We start from the raw sequence: 27,006 nt of genomic DNA, 5'->3' as shown, positions 1-27,006 counted from the left end.
GTGATCACATTCCCAATGTAATATATTATTATAATACTTTTTAAATTCTGTTTTATTTATTACAACCTCCTTGGACCTCGCATAGTAATGTAAATTCCGGTACTAACTGTGATTAGGTGATGCTGGTGGTTTGATAGGGCAAATCATCAAACTTGATGAATATAAAAAATACAGAAAAATTGAGAACTTTATTTGAAGTCGGTTGAAAAAAGTTTATAAAGTGGTTAAAAGAAATCTTAAAATGGGAACGAGACATAAATTAAACACAGACTTAAACCATAACTTACATTTAATCATAAATTAATCGTCACCAATTAAAATAAAAACATTTATATACATACATTTTTCATCACATACGTAATACTTCAGTTAATACTAGTAACAAAACATATATAATAATTATAGACAAAGTGAATATTCTTAACGACCCATCACTTAAAGTCGCTGTTAATCTCACTGGTTCCGCCACTTGAAGTTGTAATAGCGACAGATAGGTATTATTAGGTATTTCATTTAGGCAATACTAATTTAAATTCTATTTAAACGACAAACGGATCGTGAATTACAATGGTAGCATAGTATGTACGGTTAGGAAAAATAAAATATTACACATTGTATAGAAAACTGTTGGTTTTGTATTATTTACGATTTTAATATGTAAAGATAAGTTCTATTCTTACACAGTGAATTGTTTTTATATGAAAGTCAAAATGTGGTCCCAAACAACTAAATTTTAAAGTAAAAAAAGGTCAGATCATTGTGTTTCTTAAGAAATACCATTCTTACTTTTCGTCAGTTTCTTATCGAAGCTCGTATTTTGTTTAAAATAATTTAATATAACTAATCCACACAAAAAAAAACATTTCACCGGGATTTTTTAGTTTCATATCTAACCTGAGGCATCAGTCACACATATTTTAAATATTTTTCTTGTTGACCTTACATGTAAAATTAGTTTCAAAAGTTATTTACAAATTAATAACTAGCCCTTTAAATATAGTACATCCTATAACCATGCTTTATAAGGCTTTTCAAATTTCCAATACTTATATACAATTGATTTTAAACCTTATACCAGTGACAGAAGGCAGCAAGTAGCATTGGCATAAGGATTAAGACGTACAAAATGCTTATATACAACTTAAAACTACTTGTTATATGTTATTGCACAAATATATGCATTATTGAACACGCACACTGTTTAGACAATGCACAATGTTAGGTCAAAGACATTGAAACAAGGGATTATGATAATTTATACATTAATCATGATACCGATATTTTGATCGTTTATTTGTGACGGTTTTGTTTAGAATAGTTAACCAGCGGGTAACGAAGGCATTTTACAGCCTTTTTCAATATACTTATATGGTTATAACGCAGCCGATCATTAAGATCTTTTTTACCTGTTCGGTTTAAAGGCAGTCGATCATAAAGCTCTTTTTGACATACAAAGTTGAATACAAAATTTAAAAAATGTCAACTTTTACTTAAGGTTTACTTTTGTTTGGACTTTCGGACGGTGAGTGATGGTTAGCTCAGCGCCCGACCAGAATAAGGAAAGCCTTACGGACAGCTCGTTCGAGAGCACGCACAAATAGCTCCGCGCGCAGACATGAGTTGAACCATCAGTAATAAATTCATTCAACAATATTACACAGTAGAGCCATCAATGTTATTTCTGTTTTTACTTTTACCTTGTTAGTAAGGATGCTAGAGTTGTTTAATAGGGTATTTGTCAAAAAAAACTGGTGAGTCCGTCACACAGATTTCCAAAAAATATTCAATAGGTACTTTTTCTCGCATCTCGGGCACAAAAAAAAGAGGATACACTGATTTATAATATCGTGTGACGTCACTTACTAGTACGCTTTTACTAGCAAGTGATTTAAAGTGATGTTACTAGCCTCAACTACCACACATTTCATCTTTACTGTTTTTAATCTTCCATACTTTAAAAAAATTAAAAAGACTTATTCAATATTTTGTGGAACTCTGTCTGACAAACTAAACAGATTAAAGACATTATTAAATTTATTCGAATAATCTATAGATAGTATATTATCATATACTTGCACTATTGAACTCATTAGCTAACATACACATGACCGATCTAATGATGTCAGCTCTTGTAATCGGTGTAATTGGTTTTTATCAGTCTATGCTGGTATAAACACTGTTGCATAATGATCTATGATCTAACTAATAATTACATTTTATAAGTAAGGCTTTGTATTTTAACTTCAATTCGAATGATTTGCAATTCAAATGCAGTACATGTACATGGTTAGGTTGGATTTTTTTGCATTTTAGGCGTAGCTAAAATAACAAATAATTGTAACTAGGTATGAAAAGAAATTATAGTAAATTTTCTAGTCTTGTCAAAGACTATCTTTTCTCTATAAACAAACAGTTTAATTTTGTTCAATAATTTTCGAGCTTTGTCCTCGTCAATTTAATTACATTTAACAATAGGTATGATGGTCATTTTGTCAAGATTAAATCTTAGAAATATGTATAATTTTAGTTAGTTACTTATGTAATTTATTGTCAGTACATATCTGTTATAAAATGAGGTTGTCTTCAGTTTTAATTACATTATAAACATGTTTAGACAATTAGAAAAGTTTTTAGCAAACATTCTTTGAAATATCAATCAATCTTTGGCAATCCTTGGTCAGTTACACAAAACCATAATACTTAATTTGTAAGGTGTGTTTTCTTCAAGAGACTTTTGCCAGTAAAGCATGCATGCTTTAGTTACGCAATAGAGCTAAGTTTAACACCAAGAAATATTAGCGCAGTAAAACAACGGATGGCTGTTTAAGCTGTTTTTTCCAATTACATTATAATATTCGAAATTATACTTAGATTTTCGAATAGATTTCATCTACTTACATGAAACGCAATGTTTACGAATTCGCCATTACCTTAATAGGCACTCGTAATCTATACTTAAATATTATTGGTCAATTCCATTATAATATTAAAAATACAAGTTATTTATCATAGGATTAAATATCACATTCGTAAATAATATTTCAAGCATTATAAAAAATTAATAGGATTGCAACAAATCATGAATTATCACAAGTTAATCTTAGGAGTGTTAAAATGTTTTACAAAAAGACAACTTTAGAAGCTTGATTTAAAAATAAAGATCTTTTTAAGAACATCACGAAATAAGGTTGTCAAGGAACAGAAACTTCTTACAAATGAGTTTTAAAGCAAAAATAAATGAATTTAGTAAAGATATTTGATTAGCTATAATTTGTTTAGTTTTTTATCTGGTACTTGTATACAGATAAGTCAGTAGAATCAATTTATAGCTATTTTGTTTTCAACTAAAAATACGAGTCTGCAAAATTCTTCACATAATATTACTACTTATAAAAAAATAAACAATTTAACAGAATATATATTTTCGGCGCTAGTGAAGTTGATTTTCTTGGGATAGTGAAATATTTGCATACAAAAACCTACCTTAAGCTTATAATAATAACGTTTACTGTCAACTCTTATGGAAACTGTGAGTCGTATTATTATTCTGTAAGAAACTGGGCGTCTTACCTTCTTTGACAACCCTTAACGCTTGAAGTACTCTCGCTGTGTCTAATTCTTTCTCAGACGCTTTCTCGTTATCCAAGCACAGCTCCGTCATCCTCGCGTTAAACTGTTCTATGACTTTCACTCTATAGTCTATGGATGACGCTACAGGGTTAGCTGTTAACCATAGATATTCTAAACAGGGAAGATTACAAATATGCTGGACTTCTTCGACATCTGTTATGATATTACAGCTTAGATCGAGGCTTTCTAATGAATAGAGTCTGGAGAAACCGCGAAGACTTTCCACTTTGTTCTGTGACAGATCTATTTTGACTATGTTGCCGATCTTCGCGTGCCAGTTCTCGCAGGCCGAGAAGCTGTTCATGGAGAGGTTCAGGACTCGGAGTTCGTGGAGACAGGAGATGTCGCACAGTTCCTTTAGCTTGTTCGAGCTGAGGCTGAGGTGCTGTAGTTTCGGGACGAGTCTTATTGCCCAGTCCACGATCTGTATGTTGTTGCTCGCGAAGTTTATCAGTGATAGCTTCTTCCATTTCTGTTGACAAAAGAAAGTAGAATTTTAGAGTTTTTATCGGTCAAGTGCGTCTCAGAGTCGCGATACTGAGAGTTCCGTACAAATAGGACAAACAACAAATTCGCAAACAAAATTGACTAAACACCCATCAAATTTAAAACTGTAAATACGTTGTTGCTACAGCAATAGGTATTCATGGTATGAAAAAATAACTGTCTTTCTATCACTATCGGTGAGATACGGCCTGGTGACGTACGGACAGACAGCGGTACCTCCGTGACGAGTTCCGTTTTACAATTGGGTTTGGAATCCAAAAAAAATCCCATTTTACACAGCTCATTAAAAAGTCGTCGTAAGAACTAGTTGAATGTTTAGAGAAATTTAAATTCTTGAAAACGAGAATATTAGAATGCCGAGGCTGCCTGGTCTTTGTCAAATAATTAATTTCCTACGGCTGGGGCGTCCAGTTTCTAACGATAGTTTATAATCAATTGGATACTGGTTACGTAACTATTATAACATTAGAAAATGATTAGTCTTTTGACTAAAAAATAAATTAAGAAACTCGGAATCAGACTAACAATAATATTCTACGAGACAAAAGTCCTATTGTTTTTTACAAACAGCTCAACGTTTCTATAAACAAGTGTTTGGAAATAGACTATTACCATAGCTATGACACAAACTTGTAAAATCTTTATCTGTACTTCGTTGTACCGTAGTGCAAATAGAGACTTCATTACTCAGTAATTAAGTTGCTTATGCTATAAAATAATGGTTTCAAAATGAAAATTAATCTCTTCATTCTTAAAAAAAAAACAATTTTGACGTAATTCTCGAACTCGTTGTATAAAATGACTTTGATTACTTTCCATGGCTTTTCTTTTCTATGTTCCCATGGATGACGTAATGAGTTGATTCTTTTTTTAAAAGGCCCTTCTTAGAACATCTTTATAACGTTATGTAATACGGATTACAACGTAACTTAATAACCTTGCGAAACCTTTATGAATGACGTACATTCGTGCCGCGACATTGCATAGCGAAATACGTTATATAAAATAACATTATTTCTCATCTTATTTCATAGTGCTATGAGAAAAATAATAGGATATCAATATTGTACAATAATAAACTTATTTTTTACTTTACTGCATCACGCAAAACACACTAAAGGAGACGTTCAAATTACAATAACTGAATGAGCCACTGTTTAAGTCGCCGCTAAGTACCATGGTATATCAGTTAAGGGTGTAAAGTAGCATTGATTAGACAGTAAAACATCATCTAGTTTAGTTTCAGTTTTCTGAAGTACACTAGGCAACACAATTTACAAATGATTATTATACAACCATTTCTCCATCATAGCCTTTTCTCAACTATGTTGGGGTCAGCTAAGTATCAGTGTTTTTCAAGGAGCGACTGCTTATCAACCCAGTTACTTGGGCAACACGATACTCCCTAGTAAAACTATTTTTTTTAAGTCAAGGCCAAAATTGAAACGTAATGACCTAAATAGGATCTGTTTAGGCTATACAGGACAGATATCCGACCTATTTGGTGGAGATAAATAGCGCGGCACAGTACTACAGATAAACCCATTGGCTGAATGGCAGTAGTCATTCGCGTTCCGAGGTCAAACGATAATGTTAGAACGAACTGTGTGACATATTGTCTGTGAATTGTTAAACTAGATTAACTTACAGGGCCCCAATTCCACTACTTATGAATGGAAATTGGATCAAAATTACACATTTCGTTTTCTCTTAAGCCATTTTCAAACACAATAATTTAGAAATTTAGTAAGGGGTGGAACAGTCACGGGCAATAGAAGTTCCAATTATCGTAATCTCAAAATGCTTAAGAGCATACGAATCGCGTAAAATTTAACCAATTTCCATTCATTCATCGGCCTTTGTAAATAGCGGAATTGGAGCCCAGGGCCCCGATTCTGCTATTTTACAATGGCCGATGAATTAATGGCAATTGAATTAAATTTTAAATTATTCCTATTCCCAGCATTTTGCCAATACAATAATTGGAATTTAATTGTATTGACCTTGGGTGTACCGTCCCGCACTGAATTGCCAATTATTGTGTATAAAAATGCTTAAGAGAATACGAACATTGTCATTTTAAGCCAAATTTCATTCATTCATTGGCTATTGTTCATAGCAGAATTGGGGCCCTGTTCTTAATAATGGAAACAGGACATTTAGGTACTTCATTTGTTTGGATACTTGAAGAAAGCTAAGCAGTCTTTTAATAAAGAATCTAAATTTTCAGTGGTCTAAATCAGTCGTTACGCGTTTTATTCTTAAAGTGAGTTTTTATACAAAAACACCAAAATCGTGTTCCTTTTAAACAAATAGATTACGAATACGATTCGTATACAAATCTCTTAGATATAAGAAAGTAAAACTATAGTACTTTAGTTTCGTATGAGTCACTGCATTGGCACAGTAAATTATTCAAGGCTCTACAGACGATACGATACGTAACAGTTGTCTGGAGGTACCGCTTATCGATTTCTAACAAACGCTTTGTTTACGTCTAATGTAGAAATGCTTTCATTACTTTTTGTTAACTACTTTTTAGCACATTAAATGTTGTTAAAATTATCTTATGTATTAATACAGGTTATAAACTACTAACTGAGTACCCTAAATTCCTTGAGTGATTTTTGCGTGAAGGACTAACAAACATCCATACATTCAAATTATCGCGTTTATAATATTATGTAATAGGATAAACACAATAAAAGATTTCCCGTTCTCGTGGAGATATGGGGATATAATAAAGTATAGCTAAATTCAAGTTAATCATAACAAAATGCAAGGAAATATTCAGCATTACTTAATAAACTTACCATATCATACCAATCGTCTGGACTTTAAAAGGGGCATTGGCCACAACTCTTGTTTTAAATTTAGTGTAGTCAGATAGGAAATATCGAGTCAAGCGGGTTACAAAAAAATTAAAAGAAACCATAATTATGATGCTATATCCTACTTACAGAATAAATGAATCATTTCACTCGTTGGTAGCATTAATTTCCCATTGGTGAAAGAAGTTTTCATATCGATTCACTGGTCATGGCGTGAAAGCGTAACAAATCAACTTACAATCGCATTCATATTAACGATCATAGAATTTATTCTTACAATATTTTATTTTTACTTTTTGAGAACAGCTCCCGCTCTAAGGAATTAATTCCTCGTGCCGCGGGGGTCACATGTCCAAAGACGTTCGTTGCAGTGATGGTTACGGCAATAGCCTGTTTATGGTCACCACACCAAACCCACAGAGCGCGACGTGTTGCTGGTTCGAATCCCGCGTAGTCAAGCGTTTGCGTGATCCACAAATGTTTGTCCTGAGTCCGAGTGTCTTTGTACACGTGACTTAAATGTTTGTGAAACCCCCGCGACATAAGGACTAAATGCCTTATTACGGGAGTTGTTTTTTTTTAATAAGAACAAAATTAGAATACAATAATTATACTTGAATACAGTTACATTGTTAGTCACTTCCTATTTATTATCTGATTACACGAGTGTTTAGTCCTTTGATAATAAAACAAGATTAATTGACGTCATTTCAAGTGATGATATCACGTTTCTTATTCATGAATGTGTGATATTTAGAATCAAAACGAAACGGCGGATAGAAGACGATTGTGTTTGTTTAAACATTTCACGGTTCAACTGAATAAACCGCTGAATCGGCATCGATGAAACTTGGCCCGATTTGAGTTGGAAACTCGAGAAAGGAGAAAGATGAAATTTCACCACGACCGCTAGTATTTACTGCGGTTATCTTTGAAAGGATAGTAAGTAGTAAAGCATATCAAACACATGCTCCAAAATTAGCTTAAGTTAGTAATTTTATTAGTCACCACATGCACATGGCTACAGTAAATGACTCTGTGACTAATTTAGCACATGATTAGAATAAAGACTAGATAACATTCAAGGTCATTTGGTAAAATACCACTATGTTAATATTTATTGACATTTTTACTGCATAAAGGCGCGATTGGCAAAGGTCGGTTGATTTTTGTGTTGATAAGAATTGAGACCAAAAGATCTAGTGTCGACATTTTTTGATTATATTTGTTACTCCTGGTTATAAACCAGTGTTTTGTTTGTAAGTTAGATTATATCGTGAAAAAAAACTTCCGCGTTTATAATACTAATAGGATAGCTAAAAGAACAGGGAACATTTAGAAATATAATTAGCTGCATGACGCCAAAAACTCGATAAAAATAAATAACCCAAGTGGCTATCAACGAGGCGTTTTAATATTTATGAAATCAGACAGATAGTTCAAATTCAATATTGCGTTGAATGAATCAATCATTTTCAAAATGAAATAGGCTAAAGCAAAGAGAACATTAAAACTATAAAAACAAGATTCAAATTCCTTTAATCACTATAAGCATAGCATTACCACTAAAAGTCACATTACCAAAATCCAAATCAACAATTTCGATGTAAACTAGACCCTTTATCTACAGCAAAAGAATTGTTTTTAACTTACCACTGTATCAGCGATGCTCGAGGGGTCCTTGTGCAGGATATCAACAAGCAGGAACTCGTTGAGTGACACGACACTGGCCGTCAATACGGAGAGACTCACGAGGGTGTCGCGGAGGCCACCTTGAATAGATAAATATAATAAATACCTATTTTGATCAATGCTCATGAGGAGCTCGTGGCTGTAAAGCTGCGCTAAATACGGTCGGTCTGTGGATGGGTGACCATTTCTGTCATAACGAGTTACTTCGTGTTTCGGAAGCCATGTTAAATTGTTATTCAAATATCTTTCGCAGTCGTTACGGGTAGAAAGTCAGACAACCAGACTAAGGGGTATCATGTTGCCCAGGTAACTGGATTGAGGAGGTCAGGTAGGCAGTCGCTTCTGGTAATAAACTAGTACTTAGCTGCCGGCACTGTACTCAGTTATTCTGGTGGTTAGACTGGAAGCCGACCCCAACATAGTTGAGAAAAGGCTATGATCAATTGAGCTTGATCAATGCGAAACACAAGGGAAAAACTTTTGATTAGAAGTGGAACTATAATTTTAATAGTGATATTATTATACCTAAATTGAATAAAACATTTAAATTATCGATACATAGTCAATGTCAAAACTTGGTGCAAGGGTCAAGGAACACGTTTCTTAGGTCGTAATAACACGGCGTTCTTTAAATGCGCAGACGGTGCGTAAATGAAGCACCTATAGCTTTAAATTAATAAGATTTTTATACATAACTCGTATCATTGTATGACAGGGTATAGGTATAACAAAAATGCTCGTTTAAAATACCGAGTGCTTACGGTCTTATAACCGGCCAAGTCTGCACATTTTACGTATTCCAAATAAAGTGCGGCTGATGTAACTTGGCACGTCGGGAACGTGCTACAAAATATTGTTGTCTCTGTTTCACACAACCTGCTTGTATACTTTTATCTCGCTCTAACAAACTCTTTGACTCCTTTCCGAAGCGCCATGTTATATCAGGTATATTCGCGTCTGTTTGTGTTGTCAGCGCGCTACGTCATCAACGAATCGTATACGAGTCATAGGCGCCTGTAACATATGACGTGTTCAAAGGCCTTTACTGTCTACTGATGACCATTATGAGAGTAATCAAACCCTGCAGTTGTGTTAAAAAAAGGAAAAAAAAACATGGAAATTCGCTTTTATAAAAAAGAAAAACAAAATATTTTTTGAAGCAGTTAAAATTATTATGTTAGGTAAGGTACACTTCACGAATGTTATGCATTTCATGAAATTGTCAGAAAAATATCAATAAAATTACAACTAATGTATTTATTTACATTTCTATTGTACACAGTATATTATAACGCAACTAGACATAGAATCTAAGAGGACAATAGCCTGATAATGAGATTTATGATACAATTGAAATAACACACAACTTTGTTTTCACACTAATTAGACAATAGACAAAGAAACACATAATTTAAATGATATACAATTAATTTATACATTAGTTGTGAGGACATGACACAATCATTTAATTTTATTCATTTCATTTGGTTTATAGAAAATTTGAATTGGTTTTAGACTATTTTTGATTTCAGTAATTTGAGTAATAATCTGTACAAGCTACCATGACAGATAAGGCTGTATAACTGCAGTAAATTTTATAGTATGCTTAATGATGTGGTGTACCAAGAATCTTTAAAACTCATGTTAAAAAATACATATCTTATAGCAAAAATTCTCATATGTATGATTGATGAATCGGATACCATTATTTTTGTACCCATAAAGTGATTGCAATGTTTTTGTTAGGAGATTGTTACATGGAAATAAACCACTATAAGAATAACATTGTTATAAGATGGTCACCAACAACATAAAAAACATGCATTTATAATTAAAGATAAAACACTTACCAACACTCTGAATACAGGCCATCGGTACACCAAGTATCTTCAAATCAACAAGAGACTTAAATGGTATCAGATCAAAACGCAGATCATTTGGTATTACGTTGCTAGTACCAAGTTTCTCGTAACTTCCTTCGATGTTTAGAGACCGTAGTTGTGAGCAGAAGTCCAGCACATGACTGAAGTCGTACATTTGGTCTTGTTTCTCGGTTGGCGGACATGCCATTTTTAATCTTTCACTTATTGCGTGTAACTGGAAGAATTTATATAATGATAAATGTTCTAAGTTGTGGTGTTGTGATAGCTTTAGCTAGTGTAAACTAATTATTAAAAAGGTGTAATTAAAAATAGTTTTGTGCTTTTGATACAAAATTAATGATGACAATTATTTCACAGAAAAATATTATATAATGAACATAGTTTTAGTTAAAACCAATTTTTATTGTTACTGTTTCACTTTTCATTTATTGCATTTAAAAAATATTTTAATTCACTGAACCTACCTCCAAAGGACTAAACTTATGTGACTTCTCATTCTGCAGAAGCTTATCACCTTCCAAGAAAAGAGTTTTTGCTAAATCTTGCAGCAAGAAAAATATATCATACAAATGGAAGTCAAGGAAGTGAGCGAACTCGGACGGCATCGTTAGCCTTAGGTAATTAAACACATTCTTCAAGTACTCGCTAAGAGCTTCCCTCCTCTGTTCCACGAATTTCGGAGTTTTGTTGCGTATGACCTTTTTCGGAGGAAGGAGTTCCTTCGCGACGCCATGGTCGGTCACCAGCTTGTCGTGCAGCTCCACAAAGTCACTGTACCGATGCAACACGTTCCACCGCACTGGCCCCACATTAACACTTATTTTGTAATACGTTACACTATCTTTTGTCGAAGCCTCATCTACACTCACAAAGCTGTCGTCGCGATGATTTATAAACGACGACATTGTGTACAATTTAAATGAATACTAACGCTGATAAGGCTACTGTTTATCAGTGTATTTTATTGCGATTATTTAGATGAAAGCATCTCGCGGATCACTATTTGTGTAAGTTTCCGAAGTTCCCGTCACCCGTACGAGTGAAAATTACAACTGACATTTTTTTGACACTATGCGGTCCGTCAATCTGACAAAGATTGTTGCGTTTTGTAATTTACATCATGAAGTTTTAATCTTTAATTAAATGATTGTCAAGATAACGTGTTAGTCTTTCTTTTCAAATAAATAGAGTGATGTGACTGAAGTAAAAACAATTTGCCTTAGTAAATATCGATATAAGTTTTTTAGACTTTAATTACAACTCCTCTGTTCTTTAAACGATTGGTCTACATTGTAATTTTCAAAGAATTTTTATTACTACATTTTTATCACTAGGAAGATGTATCGAGGCCATAAATTGTGAAAATCGAATTCCATTTAGAAAGATTTTATAGCTATTGCAATCGGTAAAAAAAGTGGAACAGTAGTTTTGACTTTGACAGTGACATGTGACTGTTGTCATTGTACTTCATTATTTCTGTATTTATTCGGTTTGCTGTGTTGTGGTTAAATTAAATTCAATAGATCTAGATACAATGTTTTGATGGTTTATCTACCAATTGTAATCTCAGCTTTGCATAACAGCCAAAGCCCTTGTTATGTGTAGCTACCAGTAAAATTATAGTGTGAAAATGTTGAGTAGATTTTCGGACGTGCTACAAACAGCGGCGGACGTTGTAAGAACATAACAATTAATATTATCGGAGTAACGTGCGTGTAGTGGGCAAATTAACGATGCTGTATTGTTTCAGTTGGCACCTCCAGCGACGAGGTTGGAGGACTTCGAGTACCACTGGAAGATGATATTGAATTTCTATCAGAATTATGACGAGAATAACAAACTGCATATTGAGGAGACTAGAATACCGCATCACCTACATCAAATGTTACAGGTCAGTGGGTAATTAGATTTTATAACTGGAAAATTACTATGGTGTTTGTGTTCAGAACATTATTATTCAATGAGAAGTATATGGTGGTATTGGTACGTAATTACTAAGACTACTAAGTACTCAAACAAAATAAAACATAGAAATGATACTGCTTTTATAAAAAAAAGTCAAACATAAGAAACACACAACAAACTATTTCTATATAAATTCATGATTAAATAATCTTTTAACCAATAATCTAGTTATATAAGAATGCATTTAAATGTGCATATTATTTAGAAATGTCACTATTACACATACACTAATAAACATCCTTACATAATATGTCTTTATGATAATACCTCTTAATGATAAACCTCTTTCATTGTTCAATTATAACAGAGATTATATTTTTAATCCTCTTTATAATGCATATGCATAAGAGTATGTTTATATAAATATGACTCCTTAGAAAGCTTATTATAATAAAATATGGACCGATGATGTATTATTGCTCTTTTCATTATGTTAACTTATTCTGATTGAATAAAATGAGGTAGTACATTTTATTGGCTAATTAATTTTGTTAAATAATGTATATTTTTTTATTTAAACTCAAATGTACAATTGTGGTACATAAGACAGACTCAATGCCGTGAGGCATTATCGACTACTACCTTTTCCGCATGTAATCTCCAAGTCAGCCCGTTGCACTTGGGGTGGCTTCGGGAAGCTTTCAGTCCAGCCATCTTCACACTGCATAATAAATGTCAGTTTAGGTCTTCAGACACTAGAAATATCTTACATAATGATAGGCTTAATGTGAAAATATGAAAAATAAAATATTATAGACAGGAATCATTATAAGAAAGAATATCATGAGCAATATATGGTTCAAGACCCATGAAACGCAAGTTCACTATTGTTTTACTTATTGAAAGTTTAGTAGCACAACAAAAACTAATAAATAAGCACTTAAAAAACTATGATACAAAAAAAGAACAAAAATCCTCAAATGTAAATATTTAAATAGTAAATTCGAAAAAGTTGTCAAAGTGTTAAACAACTCAACTATAATTAATTTTTTATTTACTTTTTCTATGTTGTTACTAATTCCATGTTGTTATTAATCAGCAATCAGCTGATAACGCCGGTTACAACACATTTCAATTTACCAGTTTGTATTGGCAAGCTAATAAGGAAACAGCTATTGTTTTATCTCAACTGTTTCACCTTGGTTACACTTTGTGGGTAGAATTTTAAACAGTTCTCTATTGATCTTATTGTGTAGTTCAGATTTAAACATAATGAAGATTAATGTAAAAGTTCGTTAAGTTGATTAAAAATATGTGGACTTTTTTGTTCAATCAAAATCTATTTCAAATTATTATACGTCACTGTTTTAGAGAGTTGTTTGCGTGACGAAATGAGCCATTTCAAAATATTTTTTTATTTAAAAAAGGAATTTATATTTTTTTATTCAAATCAATAACGAAACTGTTTTTATTTTAAACCTATCTATCCTATCAACTGGATAAAATATTTTATAGAGTTGGTCGATCTCTAAGTCTTAATTTCACAAATTATTTCCCTCTATAGCTATTTGTATAGGTAATTTATTAAACTTGACCCAACATAACTTATAATCTGAGAAGATTACTAGCTGACATGACTACACGACCTAGGGGCGGATTTACTGATAACAGGGCCGTTCTGTGCTATTCATTAGTCTCGCAAAAACCAACAAAGACCGATTGAGGTAATTTTTTTAGAAGCTTGGAGATTGTTCTCGATGCCCCAGTTACTCGCCCAGATCAAGCTACATTAGCTAGTTTATGCATAAAAAAATTAAAACCCCATGATTATTCAGAAATAATCTGAATACTCATCCAGGCTATGAAATATTATTAAAAAAAACTTTCCATTCACATTAAATGGACCATCACATATAATGTACACTCTCTTAACCGTTGCCTAGCAACCAATGACTGTTAATAAACATACCATATGACCATAATATGCCAACTTTCATTATAACATATTATAGTAACACTTTCTAGTGGCACATTCAAATGAATGCAACTGAGTGAATTTCACGGAATCACGCGTTCAATTGTAGTGACCTTGATGGGTCGTTTTTATCAAGCGGCTTTATTGTTTACTGATTTGTTATATTTATTCAAGAGTTTTTTTTTTTCGTTAGTAAAATGTTGGACAAAGAATAAATCAAATTGCATACAAATCCATTTACTAAAAATAGGTCACTATACTATGCTACTTCATTTGGTTAGGTACTTAATAAAAGCTAAACAATATTGATTTAACTTTTAATACAAACAAATTAATAATGGACATTTATTTGGATTATTTGGTATCTTTATTCTTGGTTTTCTGGAACATTTATTTTTAAACTGGGTTTAAAAAAATATATATTTGCCAACTTTTATATTAGGTACTCAACCGAAGCAATTGAAAGTAGCACTTTTGGAACGTCAAAAACAGCCCATTTCGCTCAACAAAACCACTGTAGAAAATAAACGGCGCAATAAACTCCACTGTTATACATTTATTTAGAAAGAAGACACGAGAGTTGTCAAACAGGTTCATGTTTGGTTCTTCACTTTGTAAAACAACTATGTACTACGTTCAAGATAAACATAATATTATGATAGTGAAACCTTATGTGATCATAATATTATCTTACGACACTAGCTTACAGGTACATACTTTGGTACTAACTTGCAGTTTGAAAAGCGCAAAAAATAAACCACTTCAACCAAGAAAATACCAAAGAGATACACGAAAAGAGGCATTTAACGTTTGTCTTTTTGGGTTGAACCGCTTATGGTATGCTTCATTGCGAACCTTCATGTATGACGGACTGACTGAAAACACCCCGGGCCCCTTCAACTGCCTGAGCCAAAGCCACAGGATCCGATTTCGTGAATCCTTCTTTAGAGGCATTTGGCCTTCAGTGAGACAGAAACGACTAGAAAATTAAGACTAGTAGTTTTTACAGCCTCAAAACATCAACTTCAAATTCCCGAATACAAATAAACCTTAGTAGCAGTAGCTAAATTGTTCTATTCAGCCAATCAATCAATATAGCCTATAGAGGTTTTCTGCTGGACCTAGTACCGCCTCAACATAAATACTTTTTTTTCTAATATATCTGTAACATATTCCAGTTAATAGTAGAAGAAGAAAAAGAACAGCACGGCGGTACAGTGGGGCCATGCATGGAGGCAATAGTGCAGCGGTCAGTGTGCCTGCTGGACGCGTTGTGCGCGCTCGCGGCGGCCGAGCGGCCTCCCGGCGCGCGCGCGCTCGCACTCACCACGGGCACCGCGCTACTGCGCCGGACCAGGCAGCCCTGTGTTAATAGTGCACATGTTTATAGGCCGTTACAGGTGGGTTGGCAGTTTTGTGTTGGGTGATGGAGTGACGTTTTGTATATAACAAATCTAACCATAAAATATAATCTAATTATTGCTATTTGTTATTAGTAGTTATAATTAAAATTTTAACAAAAACTAAACAAATAAAATCAAACCTTGAATATTTGGTTTGATTTTATTTGTTAAAAACATTTTACCCGGTTTTAAAAATGGCTGACTTTTAAAATCGCACAATCTTGGTTTTAGCTTTGTCACAACTTTACCACACCATACTTAACTAAGGAAAAAGTCGGAGTTTCATAAATGCAAGGATAGCGCTTTTTGTAACTCTTCAATTGACTTATATATATGTATCCTCTTTCAGCGTATGCTAATACAATGCAACGAAAGCCCAGCCTCCCCGACGGAGAAGGAAGAAGTGGAACTTCTTCTCACGCTGTGCGGGCTGGTGCGAAAGGAGCCAGGCCTTGCCAATATCTTTACGACGCCATTCGTAGAAGATAAGTCCACGCTGCTTAGTATACCTGAGGACATACAGAAACTTATACCGATTCGGAGTAAGGTATGTTTAAGTACCTAGAATTTTGGTCAGGGTTTGTTGTAGTGATTTAACAATACATACATTTGTTTTATAAAGCTAGAATACTTTAAACTCTACATAGTGTAAAGAAGCAACAACTTCAAATATCCGAAAGAGAGTCAATAACAAAATAAAAGAAAATCTTATTCACTCACTTTTAAGGTACAAACCCCAAAATGAATTCACTTTTCGAGGTAGGACTCCCCCCAACCCGTTACATAACCTGTCACTCCAAGGACAGCAATAACTTTGGGATTTTGATGCGTTAGTAATGCCAATCAATAACCAACCTTATCGTCTCACATTTAAGATCCAAACTCCGAAAAAGAATCCGCTCTTCGAGGTAGAACTGCCCCCAAACCCGTTACGCAACGTGTCCATCATCCGTACTGGGAAGGACGACGTGTGTAACGCCACTTCAAGCAGCTCGGTTGACGACAACGTGTCGTGCAAGAGCCACAAGACCGTTTACGATGATAACGACAAGTTCTTATTGATTGATCTGCTGCTGTCTTATTTGAATAGTGCTGTGAGTATTTTAGAATAGAATTGTATAAAGGACTTATTGCTTCCAGTATGACAGCTGCACAGAAAGCTATAGCCAGATATTATTTGTGATGTATTTTATGTTTTTTTTAAATTATCTGTGTACCAAATTTGTTCTTAATCCGTTCAGTGGTTTTTGCGTGGGAAAGTTACAAACATTCATACATATTCTCGCGTATATTATAATAGAATGATAAGTAGTTTCATGGATAGTTTAAAAATCCAATAAAAATGTTAGTTATTTTTATTTTTTGCTTGAATTCATTTAATACGTAGTAGTTTATGACAAAATTGTTTTTAGTAAAAACCTCAAAGCTCTAGAAGTATTGTAATACTGGGACCATTGTCTTTCGACTTTAAAATATTCCATTAGAAGAACTGTTTCTTTTTTTTATGAAAATACAATAATTTGTTGTCTTTAATAAAAATCTAATCTAAAAGTAAATAATTATTTTAATACCCCTTACCCCAGGACAACCAAGTCGTCCTTCGTGCGTGTGAAGGCATAATGATAGTGTCCTCTCTCCCGGAGGACGACATCGCGAACCTGGTGACCAGCTGCAGCCCCGCCTGCGAGACCATCGTGGAGAAACTGGCCGCCAAGTACAAGTGTGTGCCGGCCAATGTGGAGCCTAGCGATGTGGACCATCTCAATATCACTTGGGCGTAAGTGTCTTTGACTTTTCTAATGAACTAGCAAATGTTGCTAAGCCGTAAAAAAAAATAATTAATGGCATGTCAGGTAAAAAATAAATTTCGCATATAATGCCAGTAAAACATTTGACAGGGATCAGTTAGTGGCATGATAAATAGATTCGATAATTTTATATTTAAGATAAAAATAAACTGGGTTTAAATGTGTGCTGGTGAAAAATCAGTTCCTGAAATTAAAGAGATAAACGGCGCAAATCTAATGCCCACCAAATAATACCGAACAAGCAAGCCTTATAATTTTGATTATTCTACTGCATTTATTTTCATCGAGACTTCATAATATAACGCTATTGATAACGTTTCATGTTTTCCTCAATCTATAAAAAGTTAAATGACCTTTACCCTTGGAATAGAAATATGTTTTTCTGGCGGCTAAGGAAAAACAATAATTAAAATTTATTTAATAACGGTTTACTCACGCTTATTCATCGGGATCGTCCGACTAGTAAGATGTGGCCGCGACTGCCCACCACTGCATCATCGCATGATTAAGGACTCCTGATAGGTCCGAAACGAATCAGGCATTCCCGATAAATACCCATGCGTAAACCTTTATTAAATTTTAATCATGTCTCCTCACGAAAACTATTTACAATAATGCAATTAATTTATTTGTGTTTTCTAGTTACGTAGCGCAAGACTTTGGTGACAAGTCGTACAGCAAGTTTCACGGCTACAGAGAGCTGACGAGTTTCTTCTCCTGGTTGGATTACTGCGATACTTTGATGAAGGTAAATATTGTGATAGATAACAAAAATTAAAAACTTGTTATAAGTGTATGGGCATATAGATTATCTAAGTTGGTATAACAAGTAGTATGTATCTGTTTTTTTTGTTGTTTTTATTTTATAGACAGCAATTGGTTCTTATGAATTTGTATAATAGTTTTTTTTTTGGTTATGTTATAAATCAATAAATGAGTTCTTCAGCCGTTCCTTATAAAAAAACGGGAAAATAAGTCGGTTTTTATTTTAGCTCTGTCGATTTTTTCTTGTCGATTATATGGACTAATTAAATAACGGTCGACGCATTGTATATCTCTGTAAAGCATAGTCCTGCTTTTTTTTTCAACTCGACACAAAGTAACCCTATGCTACTTATCCTTCCAAGAATATGTATGATAGCGTAACAAACAACTTACATTCAAATTTACAATATTACTAGGGATAAGCTGTTCTTATCACCTAGTACACCCTTTTGCCTTTCAATTGACATCAACTAAACAGATCCAAATATTACTACTATTTATTTACCCCCTTCCGCTTTTCAATTCACTCCATAAATCCGAATACTTTTCTGTTTCCCCAGGAGTGCCACCCGACGATAGCGTCGCACCTGTCGCGCACGTTCCGGCAGAACTTCCTGGAGGCCGCGGCCGAGGCCGGCATCACGGACGTCCACCACGCGGTACTCGTCACCGCTATACTCGCCAAGTGTCTCAAAGTCGTCGACTCACCTGACCTTATCAATGGTACGTATGATACTGATTAAGTGTAAGAAAGTTTTGTATATTATTTAATGTGATATAGAAATGCTGGAATAGTATAGGAGGAGAGGGGGTTTTGGTGGTTCAATACCAGTGTAGGAAAAGCATTTGTGTGATCCACGAATGGTTCTTGTCCTGAATCTGGTTGGCCGCCACCAAGTACCGACTTCAGGCCATTTAAGACTCGCTGCAGCACAGCTATAACTTGCTGCTATAGTTAGTAGCAAGTTATAGCTTTTAGGTTATTAGTTAAAATCAAATCAAAATCAAAGCTAAGAATCGGAATTTCTCAACCGCATTTTCATGATACAGTTACAGGATTATGCTGCACACCTTTTGTCTGTAATCTAACATATAAAATTCTCGTGTACGAAATTGAACTCCGAAACGGCTCGACCGATTCCTATATTTTGTGTGCATATTCGATAGATCTGAGAAAAGAAAAACATTTATTTTTTATCTCCTCTCGAGTGTTTTTTTTTCTCCATCATTTCAAAACATCGTTTGCTGGTACAGCTGGTTACTATTTATGAATATGTTGCAGAGTTTTCTAACTGGTTGGTGGGTGACGGCGAGGTGTCGGAGTGGCCCCTACTACACACGCTCATCAACAACTGTCTCACAGAGAACTACGACCTCACGTTAGAAACACTCAGGTTTTTCGAGGTTAGTAAGATCTTGGTGCAGATTCGATCCCCACACTGGCAAAGTATCAATGTGAATTTTTCAAATTTGTAGATTTTTAATACATAATTGTAAACCACTGACAAACGGTGAAGGAAAACAATTTGAGGATGTGGGATTCAAATATTTTAAACTGAAATGCTTAACCCTATTCTAGGGGATGCGAAGCGATGGGAAGAGGCCTGTGCCTATCTGAGAGACAATCTTTAACTTTTTTTGGACACTATAGTCATAGCGCTGTGCTCGATGTACCTATTAATTTGACATATCCTATAGCAGAAAGCAATATTTTGTACAAGACGGCAGTAAACATTTTTACTAGCATAATAAAATGAGTACTTAGTTCCAAAAATACAATCATTAGTAAAATAATTAAATTTAAAAGTGGCCCCATGTTGTGAATAGAAATCTATCTAGCCCACTGGTACCAGCTGGGTTGCCTCAAAAATTATCCACGATTCCCTATCTAGCCAATTCAGTTCAATTATTTCTCTATAATCCTTACATATCTCCTTATATGAACCACGTGACTTACAAGTGCTCTGCCCGTCCCCCCAGACTATAATAGAGAAGGGCACGGCGCACAGCATCCAGCGCGTGGTGCTGGCGCGCGTGACGTCACGCGGCTACCGCGCGCCGCCGCCCGCGCCCGACGACGACGAGCGGGACCGCCTCAACGACCTGTCCCTAGGCCGCGAGAGGGAGTACAACAGGTACACACACACCTAGGCAAAAGTTTTCATTTCAAACTAGCTGTTGCCCGCGACTTCGTCCCCGTGGGTAGAAGATATAAGTTATGATTTATACCTGCCCTGTTTTTTTCACATTTTCCATTATATCTTCGCTCCTAGTAGTCGCAACGTGATGGTTTATAGCCTAAAGCCTTCCTCGATGAATGGTCTATTCAACGCAAAAAGAATTTTTAATTTAGACCAGTAGATCCTGAGATTAGCGCGTTCAAACAAACAAACAAACTCTTCAGCTTTATATATTACTATAGAAGTATAGATAGGCACTTTTAGGTCGCGAGAGGGAGTACAACAAGGCAACAAGTACCTATTCACATAGACCAAAATCATTAAGTTTTTATTCCAACTAAGCCATTCTCCAGGCACTTTCAAAACGTTACAGTAGTGACTCCTTCAATTTTCAATATTGAGGCATCCGTTGAAGGTAAAATGATGTTGCATTTTTACCATTGCTACTAAATAGTATATGTCCCTGTCTCTAGACTACCTGTGTACCAAATTTCATTGCAATCGGTTCAATAGTTTTATCGTGAAAGCAAGACAGGATACTTCCGCAGTATACATTTTGTTAAACAACTAAGGTATTTAATCCTTGTATCGCGAGAGTTTTTTTAAACATTCAAGTTTCACATTCGTAAAGACTCCCAGACTCAGGACAAGCATTCGTGGACTAAATCAGAATCGAACTCGTTGCGCACGACAACGTTGGCGTGCCGACCTACCAACCACTAAGCCACCGTTAGCCTGCCAAGCCTTTAATGACCCCTACTCTTCTCTAAAGAGTTTAGTAGTTGATTGCAAGTTTTAAATGTATATAAAATTAATCATTTAACTTCCAGAGAGGCAATGAAACAGCTTCAGCACGAAGACCACGTGAACGAACAGATCACAGACATCTTGTCTCACGAAGGACTCGACCCCACACACCACGACGAGGGCACGGAGAACATACACAGAGTTATCAACAGGTCAGTACTCACCAATAATGGTATAGTTATGCCATCTGTTGATTCGTTTGTTTGGTCCTTTTGCATCTAGTTTGGTCCTTTACTTTTGATCTTAGGTTAGTAGTTTTTTCTTAAGCTTTTGTATGATAGCATTTTTGAACAATATTGGCGCCAATTGGTCCTTTTATTCAATAAAAATAAAATTCGTTTTGTATTTTACATGTCTTACGACCTAAGGAGTCTTGAATAAATAAGAATGTTTTGATAATATTCAAAGGAAAGACTTTAAGATTTTGATCGATTAAAACTTCTACAGTAAATTACTTTTTAATAGATTTATTTCATTGTGTGTCTATATTTGCCATATAAAATATTTTCTTCATGTAATCGCCTATTATTGATTTTCAACTAAGTGTTGACCATGATAATAACATTATAAAATCTAAATAAAAACGGTGCTATAAAAGCAACGCCCAAAGAAACAACTTGACAGATCGCATGCAACACAAGCTTCCTTAACTTATCACATTAAAAACTAAAATACAATTGCTATCGGTGTCTGGAAATTGCTTTGCAAAGAAATAACAGCTTTAAAACAATCACATTATCGATTAAAATATAAAACTTCATATTTAAACTGCGTTTTTTAGTAACATATTTAACTGAAGCTTAAATTTTTAGGCGGCTTGCGCTACTCAAAGCTCGCATTGAAGAAATAATGTTGAAAGAAAGTATACCCACCGCGAACACTGCCAGTATCATTAATTATAACGATTAATTTATTAATTATATTACGAATTAACAAGGTATAATATTTATTTTGTGAACATACTGTATACAACTTGTTATGACGTAGTCAAGTCGTGTTTCAAACCATTGAACGAAATGTATGTCACCGGTAACCGAAAAGCAATACCTACATATTTTATTTCTTGACATTCAATGTGTATAGGAATAGACAACTTTCTCCAAAACAAATACCAAAAAAACATTTCTTGTGACAAAGGAAACATAGTTTTTTGTAGTTACTATCGTGAGAATGATTCATTAGCTAGTAGTCAGCTAATGATTCAGGACCCCCTTTGGGTCCGAAACTAGTCGGGCAATCCCGATAAATACACGTGAGTAAACCATTGCATCATTTATTAAGAAAACGTAGTATTTAGCCACTTGCGACTTCTATTAGTAATTTAATTTACAATAGTAATAGCAAAACTTTATTTTTCTGTTAAGATAAGCCCGATATTTTTCATATTTTATTATTTTTTCTGAACGCAGGAAGTTGTTTGTTTCTATATACATAAGTTGAATTTCAAATGACTGACTATATTAAAAGACCTTGTATACAGGTTCAGAAAATAAGCCTTTAGTACTTTTATAGAAGAGTTTGCCCATCAGTGGGCCTAAATAATACACATGTATTTAACAGTACAATTAATTGTACCGAGATTAATTTAAATGTCCTCAAATGATCTCGACGGGCGAATGTTGCCAGTTAAATAATAATACAGGTTTAGGGTTGCACTAATTGCACATGCCATAATTAAATTGTATTTTAAGTTATTTAATTTGTAAATATTGTAAATAAGGACTATAGGGTAATATTAAAGATTATATTTATTTTTATTTTGTGGACATAATCATAAGAGAATGATTATGCTATTATAAATTAAAACCGCTTTATCGTTAAGTTACATTTGTATGTAAATTCTTGGGATTAAAAATAGGGTTGTTCAGTAAATAAATATGTAATCTTTCATGAAAGTGTTAGGTAGTTAGGATGTACAATCATCATTTTATAAATTTTTAATAAACACGTAATTATCTGTATAAATGTATTATAAAAATGTAAAATAAAAATCTGTGTATACAATCTATGATCTTAATCTTTGACAAAAAAGTACATGATTTAAAGAAATAAAATATTTAAGTGAAAAATCCATAAGAATGTTTGTAAATATTTCATTTGATGCCATAATAAAATATAATTGTGAGATATTGAATCTTTAATATGATGGTAACTAAATATGTGATATATATTTTATTTTTTGTAATATAAAGATTATTTAAAGTCAGAGTAGGGCAACTCAACATTTATTTTATATAATGATTTCTTTTTGTAATATATTTCGTCTTTTTAAAGACATTAAACTCTTTGGTTAATTTTTTCAAGGGTGTTTAAAGAGGTTGTTTGGCGCGTATTTTACTTAATCAATAGGATTAATTTAAAACCGTCAATATCGAAAAATAAATTCTTAATATAAACTCATAATTTTGCTTCAACTTGCCTTAAGTAGTACAAACATTTATTTATCAACATTTTTTTTTGACTATTGGTATTTCGACATTATAGCAAATCATTTTAGTCTTTAAGTACGCGCTCAAAACCCTTTAACTTTAAACGCCTTTACACAAAAGTGATAGCAAAAGCAACCTGTATATAAGATCTGTGATTTTGTATGCGTTTTTTGATGAAACATGTAATTAAATAGTTTGGAACTGAGCGTTTGTTTCATTTGTCCCTCGTTTTTCCAGTTTCCTGCTTCTGTTGCCGCGCGCCATACTGTCCGACCCGGTGGGCGCTGACTACGAGCATTACATTCACGACGCTCATAGACGATACCAGGTAAATGTATTCAAGGGTCATTAATATAGGTATTGAATTTCGGCCCGATTTTTTAAACCGTCAGATAACTTTTATCGGGGGCATAAATATGGCCGTTTGACATATTTTCTATATAAAAGCTGTCAAAACGTCAAACATATTCTACGAATAAAAGTTACCTCGAAAAAAATCGGACCTTAATAGTGTAAATGATAATTATGTAGGTTTTAGTTTGATGGTAGTGAAAGGTGTGAAAGGACTATTTTAGCGTAGGTTATAGTGGATTTTTAGTGTAGGATTTTGGTCTTTTGGTACTAAAAGGATTGCGAAAGATTGGTATAGAGTGTTATAGTATATTAAGCGCGGTTTGTAGAAAATATGTTGTTGAGTTTGATGATATTTGCATCAATATACATGTAGTACAGAGTATTTAACGCAATGATACTAAACTTACTTAGATAGTTGATTGTGTAGACTGAGACTTGAATAGATAAATATAGATATAGCAAAGATTCCTTCTAGAGATTATTTTTAAAAATCTGATTAATTAGTCAAATTCACTGCTCAAGCCAACTGCATATATTCAAATAATATCATCATAACCTTATGTCAAATTTATGATTACAAATTGCCAACTATGTGTTCCAACCCGTGTCACCGTTCCAGTACTGGCTAGACACGACGGCGACGTTCCACTGGCCCACAGACCACAGCTGGGTGGACACGACCGCCAGCTCCACGCACAGCTACGACAGCCGCCCGGAAGCAGACATACACCTCGACGAAGTCTTCGATACTAAACACAACCAGAAAGACAACAAATTCTCACAAAAACTCGTCCTTCGAAGCAGAGACTTAACTTCTCAGTCAGAAGAAGACTTTGATGAAGGACCCTTCTTCAAAATGATATTCAAATTGCTATCAAACCTCCCAACACAACCCTACCAAGTCAATCTACACTTAACGTCGATAATATCCCAACTTGCTCTACTCCCTCATCCTAATTTACATGAGTACTTACTCAATCCTATGCTGCCCACTGCGAAGAAGACCCCGACGCTGTTCAAAACGCTGCAGGAGGTCGCGAAACGGTTGACCATGGAGATTCCCAGGTTAAGGAATTATAAGAAGATCATTGAGAATACAAGGCAGTGTCTCATGAGCGAGGATCCTAATTATGATGAAAGGTATGTATGTAAAAAACATAAAACTTTTTAATTCATATATATAAAACTCACATTTTTAACAATATGTAAGTGCCTAATAATTGCAAATGCCTGTGATAAGAATTCATACTATAATTGAAGAATCATTCTTCCAAATTACGATATTTAGTGTCAATATTGTTGTCATTGATATAAAAGGGCATCTCTTTATAGATATCGCCTACGGACTAGTGAAATTTTGAACTTCAAAAAATTATGCATTAAAAATAATTTATACTATTAGCACTTTGTTATATGATTTTATTTTCTTACCAACATCACTCTCCATGCCAAGAGAAAACGGAAACCAATACTAAAAGGACCAAAAACCAATACTTCTCCATATTTCATTTACAGCGGCGAACACAACCAGCTAGTTGAGAGTCTGATAGTTCTCGAAGAGTTCTGCAAGGAACTGGCGGCGATCGCCTTCGTGAAGTACCAACACACGCTACACATGCAGAGGTAGGCTTTGTGATCGAATGTATCTTTAGGTCTGCCGCCATTTTAAATTGTGGAAGCGTGACAGCACGTATAGTGTCGTCTCTCTTCCACGATGTAATATTACTTTGGCGCTAGGCTTGGACGCTGACAGTGATGAGTGCTGTAATGGCAGGAGGTGTTTTTTTCTATTAAATTAATTGTATGACTTTATAATTGATTGTACTCGAGAAAATGATTTGATTTTGAACACGACTGTATTTGTAGTATAAAAAGGCTTTTGTTCTTCGACTTATCTTGTAATGACAGCATTTTAATCTGTAGGTGAAAGCAATAAAGTTCATTTTTGTTTTGAAGTAGCCTTGTTCAGAATTCTGAGTTTACCTCATCTCACGTTATATATATGTTTGAAATGTACCAGTGAACTACATGAAGTCAATATTTTATTAATATTTGTAATTTATGTGTGATGTATTTCAAAAGTGTGACCTAAAATTGTCAAGGTATTTAGGACTTTATTTGTTGAAGACTACATTTCTTCCAGATTTATTAATATGTCTGTAATGTCTTGAAGTTTTAAGTGGGTATTACACTACATTCTATTAGAGTGACATTTATTCAATCATTAACGACGATACAACTCTCATAAGTATGAAAATGAAAAAATAACGTTTGTTTAAGTCACGTGACCAGTCATTTTCATACATTCGAATGTTCTCCATGAACGTTTACGATTAAATAAATGTAATTTGGCTTAAGGGACTGATCCCTAAATAATCAAAAAGTTTAAAATAGAAAGAGGCTCTAATAAGATCGGTAAAATGGGAATTTTGCTATATACTCTGCTGGCAGAGATGGATGTACAATCGATGTAGTGTTAGAACGTTTCTTATTAGGTTCCCCGCCGACCTAAGATTCAAGCCTTGTGTTCAGTGAAGTGTAATACCCATTTTAATCGATTCAATGTATATAATTTAAATCTAAAACATGTCATTCAATTTGTCAAATCACGAATAACTTCAAGAAAACATCTTAAATGCCTAAACTTACACACACATTCATCACTCGAATATAACGCGTCATTTCGTTTAAAAAGCTATGTAAAAGCCCCTTGACAAATGACATTTGTATAAGCATTACGTTGACCTGAAACACAATTGTATGGAAATGACATTACACACAAGATTTGTGTGTCCATTCATCTACAATGTTGATTGAAAAGTCGTTTTGAATTGTCA

General features: G+C 34.1%; 2 protein-coding genes across 3 annotated transcripts; one reads left to right on the top strand and one right to left on the bottom strand.

The window, feature by feature from the left end:
* Window positions 1-1,950: 1,950 nt before the first annotated feature.
* On the bottom strand, window positions 1,951-11,629 carry LOC113499447 (nischarin-like). Its single transcript, XM_026879930.1, has 4 exons — window positions 11,008-11,629; window positions 10,511-10,757; window positions 8,622-8,740; window positions 1,951-4,102 (listed from the first exon to the last, which is right to left on the bottom strand). The coding sequence occupies exons 1-4, from the start codon at window positions 11,446-11,448 to the stop codon at window positions 3,512-3,514; spliced, it is 1,398 nt and encodes a 465-aa protein (XP_026735731.1). The 5' UTR covers window positions 11,449-11,629; the 3' UTR covers window positions 1,951-3,511.
* A 357-nt stretch (window positions 11,630-11,986) lies between these two features.
* On the top strand, window positions 11,987-26,748 carry LOC113499446 (protein FAM160B1-like). 2 transcript variants are annotated; one of them, XM_026879927.1, is made up of 14 exons: window positions 11,989-12,218; window positions 12,294-12,434; window positions 15,602-15,823; window positions 16,176-16,373; window positions 16,702-16,920; window positions 17,410-17,603; window positions 18,277-18,382; window positions 18,960-19,122; window positions 19,682-19,803; window positions 20,380-20,534; window positions 21,410-21,538; window positions 24,053-24,143; window positions 24,789-25,309; window positions 25,685-26,748. In XM_026879927.1, exons 1-14 carry the CDS (start codon window positions 12,174-12,176, stop codon window positions 25,794-25,796), a joined length of 2,418 nt encoding a protein of 805 aa, XP_026735728.1. In that variant the 5' UTR covers window positions 11,989-12,173; the 3' UTR covers window positions 25,797-26,748. The 2 variants fall into 2 exon arrangements, with proteins under 2 accessions (XP_026735730.1, XP_026735728.1); XM_026879929.1 differs by lacking the exons at window positions 24,053-24,143; window positions 24,789-25,309; window positions 25,685-26,748 and adding an exon at window positions 22,199-22,722 and having other exon boundaries at window positions 11,987-12,218.
* The last annotated feature ends 258 nt before the right edge of the window (window positions 26,749-27,006 follow it).

Source organism: Trichoplusia ni, chromosome 12, assembly GCF_003590095.1.
Source record: "Trichoplusia ni isolate ovarian cell line Hi5 chromosome 12, tn1, whole genome shotgun sequence".
NCBI classification, from domain to species: Eukaryota; Metazoa; Arthropoda; class Insecta; order Lepidoptera; family Noctuidae; genus Trichoplusia; species Trichoplusia ni.
Note: the sequence above shows the minus strand (reverse complement) of the source record. Positions and strands in the feature narration are given on the sequence as shown.

Coding starts and splice junctions, on each gene's coding strand:
- LOC113499447 (XM_026879930.1), bottom strand. CDS start 11,448: ATGTCGTCGTTTATAAATCATCGCGACGACAGCTTTGTGAGTGTAGAT. Junction 8,741..10,510: donor GGCCTGTATTCAGAGTGTTG/GTAAGTGTTTTA, acceptor TATCTATTCAAG/GTGGCCTCCGCGACACCCTC. Junction 4,103..8,621: donor CGAGCATCGCTGATACAGTG/GTAAGTTAAAAA, acceptor TTTTGTCAACAG/AAATGGAAGAAGCTATCACT.
- LOC113499446 (XM_026879927.1), top strand. CDS start 12,174: ATGTTGAGTAGATTTTCGGACGTGCTACAAACAGCGGCGGACGTT. Junction 16,374..16,701: donor TTATACCGATTCGGAGTAAG/GTATGTTTAAGT, acceptor CTCACATTTAAG/ATCCAAACTCCGAAAAAGAA. Junction 18,383..18,959: donor ACTGCGATACTTTGATGAAG/GTAAATATTGTG, acceptor CTGTTTCCCCAG/GAGTGCCACCCGACGATAGC.